Consider the following 16,265-nt stretch of genomic DNA (forward strand, 5'->3'; position numbering starts at 1 on the left):
TTAATAAAATAACTTCTGCAACAATGGTGAAAACTTCCTTCAATTTTATGCCTAGTACATGCTGCCCAAGAACAGGTGACTTCACAATTAAAAATGGCTGAAGAATATACTATCAAAGACAATCCAGGCAATCGTCATAGAAAGGTGACAACACACAAGTTACAAACTGGATTTTAATGGACACAGTTTATACAGTTGCCATCTTTTGTTATCTACAGGTCTCTCACCTTCTGACTGGGTGTGGGTCAATACGATGACAGCTGTCCATCAAAGAGCTCATCTTAGCAGTATATCACCTAAGCAAATAAATAAATCTGAGCGTCTTGCAGCTATGCAAAGATCAGAGTCATCTTATGAAGCAGTACGCACTGTTGTTAACCTGTCGGACAAGAACAAGAAAAAGAAGGAGCCATCTCGGCCCTTAATAAAGGTTTGAATTTTGCTCCTACACCAGGTACTATACCCATTGTGGATCTTATCAGTGGAGTAGAACAGGCGGTACAGCATCTTGCGCAGGATGACACCGACAAAGTGAGGCTTATTACCAGTTGCTTTTTAGCCTCAGCTAAGGCTCCCAAATCTAATATCAGTAGAGAGGGGAGAGAGGGGTTACGTTTACTTAGGAGAGATGATGATCTTCTCGTATTACCAGCTGACAAAGTAAATGCCACCGCCATTCTTAATAAAATCAAATATCATAGCAAAATGTGGTCACTATTGCAGGGTAGTTAGTACAAATGTCTTCAATGGAACCCAACTTTAACATACAGCAGATAAACTACAGAGCTACTGGAGAATTCCGATCTACCAGATGATGGTACAAAAAATCTGAGAGTCCGAGATTTTAGACCTCCCAGGTTGTACGAACTACCGAAGATGCACAAGGATAATGTTCCCTTGAGACCTACCGTCAGTGCAATTGGTTCTCCTACCTACAAACTGCCTAAATATCTAACAAAGTTGATGACTCCTAAAGTCGGCTGTTGTGAACATCACATCAAAAACTCCCAGATGTTCATTGACAAAATCAAACAGCTTAGAGCTGGTCCAAATGACATTTTAGTCAGCCTGTTCATAAAAGTTCCTGCAGAGGACACTGAAAATGCTGGCGGAACATTTTCCTCCTGAAACTATAAAGTTGCTCTGTCCTGTGATGATGACCACCTATATTTTATGAAATGGCAGATGATATGGCAATGGGCTCTCTGTTGTCTCTACCACTGGCTACCTTTTTCATGGAGAAATGTGAAGAAAGTGCATTAAATTCGGCTCCCCTCCATCCGGCCATGTTTTATCGTTTTGCTGACGATACTTTATGGTCTGACCACACGGCACGGAAGCTATCTAACAATTTATGAAAAACATGAACAGCACACATCTGAACATCCAGACGGACGGGCGTCTCTGCCACTCTGTGTAATGCAAGCCAAAGCGTACCGATTTATATCTTAATGCACAGAGTTTCCATCATACTGTTCAAAAGAGAGCCGTATTCAACACGTTGGTATATAGAGCTAAAACTGTTTCTGAGGAGAGACACTTGAAGTCCGAAATTAACCATCTGAAGTACATGTTCCAAAAGGATGGCTACGGTGCATGTGATATAAAGGCAGAGTTCTCCATAAAAAGGAAATGTCAAAATGCTGCACACTCACAGAATTAACCACAGATCGCGATTCTTCCTTTTTGTGGCACTATATCCAGTAAAATAGGAAGAGTCCTGGATAAACAGGGTATAAGAGCGATTTTTCGTCGTCCTTAGAAAATTAAGACAATGCACTCTGTTAAGGACAGTCTCAGCCTCAGGGTCCCTGGAATTTATCACATCCCCTGTGAGTATGGAAGCAGTTATATACGTCAGACCATGCGTACCGTTTCTGACCACTGTGCAGAACACCAATGGCACATTAAAAACAGAACTACAGAAATCAGTGATTGTGGAGCACAGCCTCAATAACAAACATAAAATACTGTTTGATGAAACAAAAATTTTGTCCCATGCCTCCACATATTGCGATTCTATTTGTAAGGAAGCTGCTGAAAAAAGAATGAGCAAGAAGAACTACCGTGGTGGCTGATATTATCCAAGCAGTGTATGGGAACAAGTGTTTGATGGAGAGAAGCACCAGAGATTTTCCTTGAAATGTTTACAATCCCACAGAAGCAGTGGCACCATCAGCACAGATATTCACACTGTCTGTGACAGCAGTATGTAACAGGCGACCAATTACAAGCCAACCAATCAGAGGCCATCCATGGGCTATGTAAGGCCACCACAGCAGCAGTGAAGACAGTCAGCTGCGCCTGACAATGATAATGGAGGCTATCATCAAAAGCTCGAGATTTTATCCTGAATTGATGCAGCAAGAAAATCGACAATGTTTTACATATCAGTGCCATCGGAAAAGACTTCGTTCTCATATTCTATAATATTCAAACTTGATTCTTAGATTCCAGTGTAGCTGCAACCTCAGAAATTGGGACACTTCAAAAATAATCCACGAAGTTTCTGAAATGATCATTGGGCTATGGTAAATGATTAGTCCACCATCACAGAAAGTTTTCCTCTAGTCATCAGTATGTTACCAGAGCCAGTTTTCCTCCAGTGACAATCAGTAACTAACTTTATGAACCACAACAGCCAGATTAATAATAATCAATATCATACTATCCATGGTGTAAACAAAAGTAATCAATTTGTATCTTCAGCGGAAACACGCCATTAGATTCAGAGATTCTTACTGGCTACTGTATACTATCACCTGATTCGCCACAACCAACATAAAGAAACTGAAAAGAGCAGCACACAGCAGAAGAACTGCTGACACCAAAAGTGCATTTTAACCAGCAAAGAAAATGTTATCAGAATGCTACTGTCTTGACATCTTTGTCATCAGTGTTTAACGCACAATGCCTTATGGTCAGAGACTATTCCCATGTGTGTTCCATCTTTAGCTATGGAATCATTTTTTGTGTTCCCATACATGAAACATGTACGGTCTTCAGACTACACAAAAAAACTACTAGAATAATAGCTATAAATAGCAATCAGGCTTCCTGTAAAGATCTGTTTTAGCTGCTGGGGATTCTAACTGCACCAAATGAGTATGTCTACCAACCTGCTGTACATATGAAGAACATCAGTAATTATGTCACAGACAGCAGCGTTCACAATCATGGAACAATAAGAGCCAGCATTAACTTACATTTACCACTGATGGTAAGTAACGAAAAATCACAAAACAGCATTTTCAACTAGGAAATAAATTTTTGTAATGAACTGTCCAAGAAGATTGAAGAGACAACTAAAACCCAAATGTTTAAAAAGTCTGTTAAAACACAAATTTTGACTAATTCATGCTACAAAGACAAGGATTATTTAGACACCAGAGATACAAACAGTAACACTTTATCATTCCTTAACATAAAACAACTGTAATTCTACAGTAAACTGTCAGTTTAATGATCCTTAGTGTAAAATCTTATTCCCCGGACAAGTGAAGGACAATCCTAACCTTTTTCAATTCTGTTGAGCTCAATCTCTCATTCATAGTGGTAAGGTGCTGACAGATTTTTCCGATGGGCCACAGGGACGATATGAATAATTCAACAGCATGCAAGGTTCAGCCATAGTGTACCCATCTGTGCGTGTGTTTGGGGGGGTGGGGCATAGTGACCAGTGGACTGGTATGATACATATGAACAATGTTAAACTTTTTCTGAGATTTGAATCTTACTGTATGCATAAATTAGTATTTTTAATAACTGTTTCCTTTATCAATTACAATGACATGTCTGATACCACTTTACAAAAGAATTATGGATGAATGCTAACAGATCAGAATTCACAAGACTTCCAATGAAATAAAATTCTAATGAGGAAGAGGTATATTGCTTGACATAACAATATGGCTAAACATTTACTGTGGGTGTGTGTTTATGTGTTTTCTTTTTGCAAGTAAGCTGTACTACGTAACCATTATTGAAACCATGTAGGCTACCGAAAAATAATGTACAGTATCGAACAGTCAAATCTGCATTAGATTTTGAACATCACTAGTATGTAAGGGGGAAAACTTCACTTACGATTTTTCATATTTGTACTTCTTCTTTGGTTTCACATCATCTAGAGAATATCCTATCTCCAGGACATCACGCTTTTTTCCCGTTTCTTCAAGTCGAGATTCTAGTTCTACTGCAAGAACTTTGCATACTGAAACATTTCCAGACAGTTAAACATCAGAAAGAGAGAAATATATTTATAACATATTTTAATAAAATCCCACCTAGTTTCTGGTATAATTATATGCTTTCATCTTAGAGGCCCTCCATTGCATTGCACCTGCTCAGTAACATTTTTAAAAATGTTTAAATGTTTTGATTGGAAGCCAGGTGATCGCACATTTTTACTTGGCCCATGAGTGAAGGACACTGGCAGCAGGAGCTACCAATCGATACGTAGTAGATTGGCTGCTGAGACAAGCCTTGCCTCTTTTTCCCATAGCAGCCAACTTACAGCATATAAAAGAAACAAACATGTAAAGGATTACATCACAGCAAAAGTGGCAAGAAAGTTTATGGCGAGTCACGAGAAGGGCCAGTTACAGCCTATTTGCTTATTTTTGGAAATAACATTAACAATCACTATGCACAACGCCACACACTGATCATCACTATATTCACAACATTAGTTTATTGTTAGGGTACAAATATTGTTACATACCTAAGGATGGTGCAAGTATAAACAATCTGGAGACGCATGAATTCAGCTCACAAAACAATCACAGAAGGGCCAAGTAAAATTGTGCAAACAGTACACACAAATGTGTAAACAAAAAAGTTCCCAAAATTTGTTGCTTAACCATCAGGTGACAACCATTGTTTCGTTTCATTTTGCTTTGAAGCAGGTATCTCTCGCTCTACCTAGCCATATAATGGTTCAACGGAAGCGTCCGATCCCACCAGTCTGCTTTTACCCATGACATTAGGGTGTTTTGGCGTGTGGACGACATTATGACGCAGAGTAATTATTTGGTTTTGTTTGATGGTGCCCCTGTGCGTGTATGTGTGTGTGATTTAACTGGTTTTGTAGCTAATGTCAATTACTTTCTATTCAGTGCAAATCTGGGTATCTGTGCATGTTTCCTTCACGTATTATAATCGAAAATTAAGTTAATCTCTTTATCTAACTTCCACGTTCTTTTTTTCCTCTTAATCGTTACTTCACTCTAATTTGAGTAATCTATGATCATAGCAAGTTTCTCCAAAATATCACTTGTTCTGATAAAAGGTTTACCCATAATAATTTCGGTTCGTTGTGTACACCAGTAAGTTAAATTTTTAGCATCCATCAGCAGGATATGTATCAGGCGCTTGTTGTTTTACCTGCTATGTAACTGCTGTATAATTGTGTTCCTGTGGCAGTAGCATTACTCCCACAGTACTACTTCCACAAGTACTGGCTCGCACTCTGACGAGACAGGCGACACTTCAATTTGACAAAACAATTCCTTAACGCGCGGAGACTTCACACCAATTAAGCTGATCAGTATATACCAACTTCGAAATTCATAAACTTATTAATAAAGCCTGATGATTATATGCAAGGTGATATTGGACTTAAAACGTAGCGTTTACAAATGAAAGAGAAATACTTATACACCGTACAAGATATATAATATAAAACTTAGTAATTAAAAAACTGATGTTAATTTATTCAATTACTAGTAGCAGCAGTGGTAATGTTGACATTCTGTAAATAAATATTGCATGAATTTATCTCTAGAATTAATTTAAATCATGTGGAAACTTGTTGACCAGTTTTATTCCCGTATCGCCTATTCCTACTAACCTTCACATTTGTTTGCATACTTCACGCCTTCATCTTCTTCAGTAACTCCCGCACACAAGTTCGTCACCATAAGAACGGAGAACAGAATTGCGACCGCAATATCCATAGCTAACATTTACCCAGCCTCCAGTATCACGTTCCCATAAACATACTTCCGACTTCATATACCTTTCTCCAAGTATTGTTTTATCGCCAGCACCCAACAGAATTTGTCATCAAACACAACCTGGGATAATCGACGAACATAAATAGTATATACCCACAATTGTCTTCCCCTAGACGGCAACGGTACACGTGTTTCTGATTCGAACTATTTTTACTGACGCATTGATTGAAAATGTCATATAGTGCTAACTGTCGTTACTTTTCCCTTAATTATTAGAATAATAGTTTTCTTTGTGCACAACAAATACACTTCAAATATCAGAAATCGCACTCGCAGTGACAAGTTAATTGTCCTATGAGAACACGTGCGCTTATTTCCTCGACTAAAGATAAGTCACAACAGTGCACTCAACCAATCAGAACAAGTTACCATCACCCAATGAAAACGTTCGGCGCGAATCGTCTGGAAATTAAATGGTGACGTTTACAAAACATTCGTGCGTCAGTAAATAATTGGAAAAACGAAAGAAAGAAATATCTGCAACCAAACAGCTAGCAGTTGCAAAAGCCACAATTCGACCCGATTCGGCAAACCGTGAGACTCTGTGTTGCCTCCTTTTATCCCCACGAAGTCATGATTCACCTTGTCATATAATATTTCGTGTTCATTAATGTTGCACTGTGGAGTTCTTTGGATGTGGATCTGAAGTCTATGGTAGCGTAAACATTGAGCACCATCGAGATGCGACAAAACAAAGATTAATCTAGTGGCCAGCTTTGCTGCCTCTGGATCACGGGGTCCCGCGTTCGATTCCCGGCCGGCTTGGGGATTTTCTTCGCCCGGGGATTGGGTGTTTGCCGGCCGAAGTGGCCGTGCGGTTAAAGGCGCTGCAGTCTGGAACCGCAAGACCGCTACGGTCGCAGGTTCGAATCCTGCCTCGGGCATGGATGTTTGTGATGTCCTTAGGTTAGTTAGGTTTAACTAGTTCTAGGGGACTAATGACCTCAGCAGTTGAGTCCCATAGTGCTCAGAGCCATTTGAACCATTTGAACCATTTGAGCCATTTGATTGGGTGTTTGGTTGTCCTCATCATATCATAATCATTCGGGACGTACCGATACGGGAAATGGAAAGATTTTGAACATGTACGGGCGCTGATGACCACGGTGTTGAGCGCCCCACAAACCATCATCATCAAAACAAAGATTAGCCATGAATTTTTATGTTTAGTGTGTGTAGGCCTAATATGGATTTGTATTGTGGAAGTCATTAAAATCTTGTTGGCTATAGAGTTGTTGCAGTGTAGCGTCTTTTTTTTTTCCCCCTACTTACTCATAGCGGAACTTTTGAATTTGTGCCCTCTGTGGCCTTGGTGAATATTCTAAAAAGCTAATGATAAAAAAATCGTAGAGTGATAGTTAGTTACAAATGGTCGTGAAATGTGTGCAATGCTAGAAATTACAAGGTATTTAGATAAGTAATACCAATTTATTACTTAAAACGATTTCAACTGCAGTACAACCATGTTTTTATTTTATTTATTAATCCATCTTTAAGCATTTTCCATGCAACTGATGTCATTTTACACAGCTACAGAAGAACTCGTACATTTTAGCATGTTCAAGGAATATACAGGGTGTTGCAAAAATTACCGGTATATTTGAAACGGCAATAAAAACTAAACGAGCAGCGATAGAAATACACCGTTTGTTGCAATATGCTTGGGACAACAGTACATTTTCAGGCAGACAAACTTTCGAAATTACAGTAGTTACAATTTTCAACAACAGATGGCGCTGCGGTCTGGGAAACACTATAGTACGATATTTTCCACATATCCACCATGCGTAGCAATAAAATGGCGTAGTCTCTGAATGAAATTACCCGAAACCTTTGACAACGTGTCTGGCGGAATGGCTTCACATGCAGATGAGATGTACTGCTTCAGCTGTTCAATTGTTTCTGGATTCTGGCGGTACACCTGGTCTTTCAAGTGTCCCCACAGAAAGAAGTCACAGGGGTTCATGTCTGGCGAATAGGGAGGCCAATCCACGCCGCCTCCTGTATGTTTCGGATAGCCCAAAGCAATCACACGATCATCGAAATATTCATTCAGGAAATTAAAGACGTCGGCCGTGCGATGTGGCCGGGCACCATCTTGCATAAACCACGAGGTGTTCGCAGTGTCGTCTAAGGCAGTTTGTACCGCCACAAATTCACGAAGAATGTCCGGATAGCGTGATGCAATAATCGTTTCGGATCTGAAAAATGGGCCAATGATTCCTTTGGAAGACATGGCGGCCCAGACCAGTACTTTTTGAGGATGCAGGGACGATGGGACTGCAACATGGGGCTTTTCGGTTCCCCATATGCGCCAGTTCTGTTTATTGACGAAGCCGTCCAGGTAAAAATAAGCTTCGTCAGTAAACCAAATGCTGCCCACATGCATATCGCCATCATCAATCCTGTGCACTATATCATTAGCGAATGTCTCTCGTGCAGCAATGGTAGCGGCGCTGAGGCGTTGCTGCGTTTGAATTTTGTATGGATAGAGGTGCAAACTCTGGCGCATGAGACGATACGTGGACGTTGGCGTCATTTGGACCGCAACTGCAACACGGCGAACGGAAACCCGAGGCCGCTGTTGGATCACCTGCTGCACTAGCTGCGCGTTGCCCTCTGTGGTTGCCGTACGCGGTCGCCCTACCTTTCCAGCACGTTCATCCGTCACATTCCCAGTCCGTTGAAATTTTTCAAACAGATCCTTTATTGTATCGCTTTTCGGTCCTTTGGTTACATTAAACCTCCGTTGAAAACTTCGTCTTGTTGCAACAACACTGTGTTCTAGGCGGTGGAATTCCAACACCAGAAAAATCCTCTGTTCTAAGGAATAAACCATGTTGTCTACAGCACACTTGCACATTGTGAACAGCACACGCTTACAGCAGAAAGATGACCTACAGAATGGCGCACCCACAGACTGCGTTGTCTTCTACATCTTTCACATCACTTGCAGCGCCATCTGTTGTTGAAAATTGTAACTACTGTAATTTCGAAAGTTTGGCCGCCTGAAAATGTACTGTTGTCCCAAGCATATTGCAACAAACGGTGTATTTCTATCGCTGCTCGTTTAGTTTTTATTGCCGTTTCAAATATACCGGTCACTTTTGAAACACCCTGTATATGTGTTATACTGGACGCATTCAGTAATTATTAAATCAAAATGTGTCGTCCAGAATGACAAAAGGAAAACGCATACTGATAAAAACAGTTTAACAAATATAACTGAGACTTGTTTGATAAATGTTAATCATTAAGTGTAAATGCATTATGAAAATAAAACGCAACAGTCTGATACAATAACACTTTTGGAATAGCTCAAGTGATGTAGTGGTCTTATCATACAGAAGCTTTAGTAGATCAGATCATTTTTATTATACATTTTAGATTCTTCTATTTCATAGAAGGTGTTTTGTTCACACCAGCTATTTTTAACATTTCTGAAGACATTCAGTGATACACTGTGTGCTTTAGGTGGTAACATATTAAATAATGGCATTACAGAAGCATCCGATCCCACGCGCCTGCTTTGACACATGACGTCATCAATAGGGTGGAAATGAATACTTCTAGCGTACACAAAATGACAATGACGAAACTACAAATAAACGTGAACAAAAATAAAAATGACACAATAAAGTCTCACTCCAAAAATAAAATGAAACTAACAGGACACCCCCAGAAAGTTGGGGTTTTAGGGTTGGGACAAGCTAATTATACAACAATAAAAAAAACACCACATCATCCCAAAACAAATATTGTCCAAAAAATTTAAATTCCAACATTTCGCTAGACCAACAAAACTGCAGCTATCGATACCTAAGACCAACACCTACAACCCCAAAAAGTGGAACTGGATATTTCCCTTATCTTATATGGCTCGACCGAGATATCAATACCAAAAAACTAATACCTACAACTGCAAAAAGTAGAATTGCATATCCCTTGAACCATATTGCTCAAATGCAGCTATTGGAAGAAGAAGAAGAAGAAAAAAAAAAAAAAAAAAAAAACAGCACCTAGAACTCCAAAAAGTGGACCCAAAACTCTAACAACTCAAAAACTCCACAATCACTACAGCAATTAAAACACAATCGACCTACCATAAATAAACAACACACAAAACATCACAATGTGAAACCCAACTCACACTTTTCTCATGTGACATATTGAATGCTTTGGATCAAGGCAACCAGGTAGATGCAGTGTTTATTGGTTACTGAAAAATATTTGACTCAATACTAAACCTATGCTTATTCTCAAAAGTATGATCATATGGCGTATCAAGTGAAATTTGTGCCTGGATTGAGAACATTTTGGTTGGGGCGGACATCGAATGTTATCTTGTATGGAGAGTCATTGTCAGATGTAGAAGTAACTTCGAGTGTGCCCCTGGGAAGTGTGTTGTGACTCTTGCAGTTCACGTTGTATATTAATGACCTTGCAGACAATATTAATAGTAAAATCAGGCTTTTTGCAGGTGACGCAGTTATCTGTAATGAAGTACTATCTGAGAAAAGCAGCATAAATATTCAGTTGGATCTTGATAGGATTTCAATGTGGTACAGAGATTGGCAACTGCTCTAAATGTCTACAAATGTAAAATTTTGCACTTCACAAAACGAAAAAAAAAAAAAACATAATAACTTTGACTATAAAATCAATGAGTCTCTACTGGAATCAGCCAACTCATACAAATGCCTGGTTGTAACACTTTGTAGAGATATGAAATGGACTGATCACAAAGGTTCAGTCAAAGGTAAAGCAGGTGGTGTGGCCAGTTCTACAATATTGCTCAAGTGTGTGAGTCCCGTACCAGATAGGAATAAAAGGGAATATTGAATGTATACACAGAAGGGCAGCACAAGTGGTCACAGATTTATTTAATCCATGGGAGAGTGTCACAAAGACACTGAAGGAAATGAACTGGCAGACCCTTGAAGATAGATGCAAACTCGAGAAAGTCTATTAACAAAGTTTCAAGAACCGGCTTTAAATGATTACTCTAGGGATGTACTACAATCCCCTACACATCGCTCACATAGGGATTGTGAGGATAAGATTAGAATAATTACTGCACACACAGAAGCATTCAAATAACCATTCTTCCCGCACTCCATAGGCAAATGGAACAGGATAAAACCCTAATAACTGATACAATGGGATGTACCCTCTGCCATGCACCTCATGGTGGTTTGCAGAGTATAAATGTAAATAAAGATAGTCCTGTCTCTGGTCCGAGCTGCTGGAACTCTCATCAATCTCATGTTGTTGCCACAAACGTGACACCTAACATATTCAGCAATAAGACCAAACATCTGCAGAAACTGTGTCAGACATAATATCATCACCCATTTCAGAACATAATGATGCACAGTTTCCATTCAGCACTGCTGTTTAAGAAAGTGAAGTGTAAATAATGTGGCGCAAGAAATACTGCAAAAAGCCAAAAAACTGCCAAGTGAAAATGTGAAATCCAGCCTTTTGACACCAACCGCTGCTAGCAAAGGGGAAAGAGCAGAATATGTAAAGAAACACCAATAACCACAGGAGATGTTTTATAAATAAAAGTGAAATGCATCTGGTGTAATTGTTTTTTATTAGATTGCAGTCAGCTCAAGACGGATAACCTATAGTAACAGAAAAAAAGAACTTAATAACTCACTGAACACTTCCACAACCCACATTACCACACCAAATAAAGACAAAAGCACGTTAGTACGATGACAACCAAAACTCAAAAGAATCAGACACCACACGTTAAACTCAGCACACCCACACAGAGGGCATGATCATACAACAACATGACAACTACAAACACAACCAATTCAAATATGCCGCACCATAGTGAAGTCATACAACACAACATCGTTGCATCATAGATCAAAGCAGGTGGGTGGAATCGAACACTTCCGCTGATCCTAAATAATTGTATCTCTCTCTATGTGTAACTGTTTTGGGTTTCTTTAAATATAGTAACTGGGATGTCATCATCTGCCTTTGACGTGTGTCATGGTTATGTATTGATTCTCATCATTTATGGCTGTCTTGGTTATCCCTGATATTCACCAAGCAGCTGACAATAAATGGTGACACGATTGGTGATATTGTGAACTCTTTAAAGTATTCTCTGCATGGTACATGGTTTCTTACTCCAACAATGCACATAATGGCCCTTTTCTGCCAAATAAAAATTCTTTTTGCTCCTGAGTAGTTGCCCCCTAACATCATTGCAAATGTGAGGTGGCTGTGGAAAAAGGCACACAAGTTCTGAGTTTAGTTAGTAGATAAGTGACTCGAGATAAATTTTACGTATATAGTTAGTGTGTCTTTTCTAACTTAATTTTTGATCAAAATGAATGCCAAGAAGCTTAACTGAGGCACTAGGGTTGTCATTGCAACAAAGACTAAAAAGAATGTTTGCAGTTTTAGAATGATTAATTTTTAATTCATTTGCTCTAAACCATATACTGGGTATTCCCAGTTGTTCTGCAGTTTTCTGCTTGAGTGTGTCAAAGGCACTATGAACTGTAACAAAGGTGGTGTCATCTGCATATAGTATGCAGGTAAGTGGTATCTTACTGGACAAATCACTTATATTAATTATGAAAAGCAAGAGTCCAAGCATGGAATCTTACGGGACACCTCGTCTTACACCCAGAGTGTCTGATTTGTTTTTATTAATTTGTACAATTTGTCTTCTCTCACTCAGATAAGATATATTCAGAGATTTTACCTTTAAAACCATAAGAATAGAGAATTCTGTGTGCAGGCAGTCGAAAGCTTTACTCAGGTCTACAAGTGTGGCACTGACAGAAAGTTAGGATTCGAATGCAGACAAAGTGAATGAAATAATATTTTTCTCTGCTTTCTCAGTTGATAAGCCGGGTCTGAATCCATACTGAGAATCACTAAGAATGTCTTTGACAGATAGGTGTATATGGATTTGGAGATGCATGCAGTGCTCTACTACACCCAATAGACTGGGTATTAGATAAATTGGTCGATGATTACTTGGACATGACTTACCTCTTTTTTGTGTAGTGATGTGACCACTAATTTTTAAACATGCTGGAAAAGAGCCAATTTTTGTAAATATCGAATTTACAAGTAAACAGAGTTGGTATGCTATTATGTCTCCCTTTTTTTTAAATTACAGAATCAGATAAATCATTTAAATGTTGTTTCTGCTTTTGAGCTGCTTAATTTTGAAATTGAGTTAATGATATCTCTTAAATGAACCTCTTTCCATTCACATGTAGAAGAAATGCGTTCAGAATGACACAGGAAAGAGATGCATCCTTTAGGTCATGTTCATATTTATTATTTGACTCAATTGTAATACAGGAACGTATGTACCGGCTTTCACAAAACAGGCATTGAATTCATCTGGTGTGGTGTTAACAATACAGTCATCACTTTTATGATTCTTGCTTCTCCCCAGTTCAGTCTTTACAGCATTCCAAGCAGCTTTATACTTGTTGTGACTAATATAATAATCATTTGCTTTACACTTTGCAAACCTCATTTCTTATCTGTATTTACTCTGTAACTCAATGCAACTAGCTTTGTCTGCACCATAATTTTTATACTCAACATAGTAAATCATAATGAATGTTATAAACCTCTGCAGAGTGGGTGTGAACCACTTGGATGTAGAGTCATGTTTTCAGGCAGTTGCAGTCTCTCTTGACAAAAACTACAAATACATTGTCAATATTCTCACTTTCAAGCAGGTTATCATGCCATCTATTCATCTGTGCTACACTGTTAGATTTAACAAAGGCTTTCGACTCAGTCACACATGAAATAATGATAAAAAAACTAGAACGTTATGGTATTGTAGATAAACCATTACAATTTTTTCAATCATACTTAAGCAATAGGGTACAATTAGTAAAAACAAAATATCGAAAGTCAGCACCCATGAACATAAAGAGAGGAATTCCACAAGGCTCTGTGCTTGGCTCTTTCCTGTTCATTGTTTACATCAATGACTTCTCAAATTATGTGCCATGCAACAATGTACTGTATGCTGATGATATGACACTAATAACAGATGGAGAATATATGCAGGATGTCACAGAATACAACAAAGTAGTGACTGGTGCAGAGCCAACCTTTTATCAATAAACAAATTGAAAACTAAAGAAATTTGCTTCACCCTGAAACCAACTGAACAGAACACAAAAAATGTCAAGTTACTAGGTTTACATATAATCAAAAACTTACATGGGACAGACACACAAATTATCTATGTGGCAAACTTGCTCGAACTCTCTTTCTATTACACAAGCTGAGACACGTTATCAGTAAAAATCTGGTAATCTCCACGTACTTTGCTTTTTTCCATTCACAACTGCAATATGGGGTACTTCTTTGGGGCAACTCAGTGGGTTCAAGTACCATCTTCAAGTGGCAGAAGAAATCAGTCAGGTGCATTTTAGGACTAGCACCAAGACAAAGTTTCATAAATCATTTTAAAGAACTAAAGACAATGACACTACCTAGTATATACATTTATAATTGTTTAATATATGCTACAGAGAACATAAAGAACTTTAATTTAAGATCTGAAGTGCATGTTCATAATACTCGAAATAATAGTAACATAGACCTACCATACACAAGGCTGACATTAACACAAAGAGCCATAAACACCTTAGCTTGAAATTTTATAACAAACTCCCAAAGGCTGTGAGTGAACTACCGATGAATAAGTTTAAGCAAACAATAGAAGTGTGGCTCAAATGTACGCCATATTACTCACTTGATGAGTTTTAAAACAGTGACACAAAAGAGATATGCTACATGAAACAAAAAACTGCCATATGAATTATACCTATATGTTTGTGACAGTAATGTACCAACAAAGACTTTTTACATGGATACGTAAGATGTACCATAAATACATCTTGATACTATTGTATATTTAACTGTTATGATTTATTATTATTATTATTTATTATTATTATTACCATTGTGAATGAATAATTGTTGTATTATAAATATTACTTTAGCATGCATATCTGCTTGCCCTGCACAGGCACAATTATGTACAATAATAATTATTGTAATTTAAATTTTAAAAAAAGTATTGAACACACTGACGATGCCAATTGTATGGAAAACATACTGAAAGGCAAATAAAGATTCTATTCTATTCTATTCTGCATCTGTATCTTGTAGCTGTCAATATTTTGATCATACAGCGGCCTAATATGCTTTGCTTTGAGGCAGTTAGATACAGGTTTATTAATTTTTAATTTTAACTATATACTTTCATTGTCTGAAAGAAAGTAAGTATTGAACAATTTTTTCAATGTTGGTGATGACATCAAGACAGAATGACTACCTTGTTGGATTATTATTAATGCAATATAAATTATGTGATCTTAACATGGTAATTGGCTGAATAGACCCACCATGCTTGTAGAGGCGGAGAATACAAGTCTGCTTCACCTGTAGAGGAAGAAAATGAAACATAAAATCACTCACATGATGGTGCGCTGTACTACCACATCAATAATGGAAACTTCACATCCACAGAATCGATAATACTGTATATTCTCCTTCACTATTTACTACAGTCTGCCAACACTGGGGTATCTTTTCAATTCCAAACTGTAGAAATCACATGGTTTAGAGGTGAAGAAATCATTGAGCCATGTTCAGAGCCGACATGGATTTAGTTCCATCAGGAATTTATGTTCATATAAATGAACAATATACTGTGTACACAATTTGTTTATCAGCAAAGACGTATATTACGTGTGGAACCCTGGCATGTCAATGAAGTTAACATGTTGTTGTGCAATTCTTTCTATCTCAGAGGTTAAGTATGTGTTACAGTGATGCAAAAAATGATTGCTGCTGAATTATGTCCTGCAAATGAGTTTTCCAGTTTGCAATATACATTAGACAAAAAAAAATAGTTACACAAACTACTGAGGATTAGGGCCACCTAAATAATTTTCTCTGACCTTAATTGGTGGTGTTCTGGTTGCAGTCAGTGAATCTGCAAGTTATTCATAACTACACTTTAGTTCTGACCCCTAGTTACAGAAATGTAAATGAAGTTCATTGGCATAGTCATTTAGTGAACTCAGCGGCTGCCTATTTCGTGTTTACAAATGCAAGTAGGACACACATCACAATCAGCTCAGCTGTGGAAACTTTTTTTCCTGGTGTCCTAGAGACATAACAACAACCCAGAATATGTTTGGCAACACTGTGACCTTTGACTTA

The 16,265-nt window shown here is 38.2% G+C and overlaps 1 protein-coding gene across 1 annotated transcript in view; it reads right to left on the reverse strand.

Annotated features, from left to right (window-relative positions):
* Positions 1-6,341, reverse strand: part of LOC126236692 (protein canopy 4) — a 47,094-nt gene extending 40,753 nt beyond the window's left edge. The window contains exons 1-2 of the mRNA XM_049946186.1: positions 5,852-6,341; positions 4,087-4,213 (exon numbers count right to left, since the gene is read on the reverse strand). Coding sequence (XP_049802143.1) covers positions 4,087-4,213; positions 5,852-5,966 — 242 coding nt within the window. The 5' untranslated portion in view covers positions 5,967-6,341. The remainder of the gene's footprint in view (positions 1-4,086; positions 4,214-5,851) is intronic.
* Positions 6,342-16,265: the final 9,924 nt, after the last annotated feature.

Source organism: Schistocerca nitens, chromosome 2, assembly GCF_023898315.1.
Source record: "Schistocerca nitens isolate TAMUIC-IGC-003100 chromosome 2, iqSchNite1.1, whole genome shotgun sequence".
Classification (NCBI taxonomy): Eukaryota; Metazoa; Arthropoda; class Insecta; order Orthoptera; family Acrididae; genus Schistocerca; species Schistocerca nitens.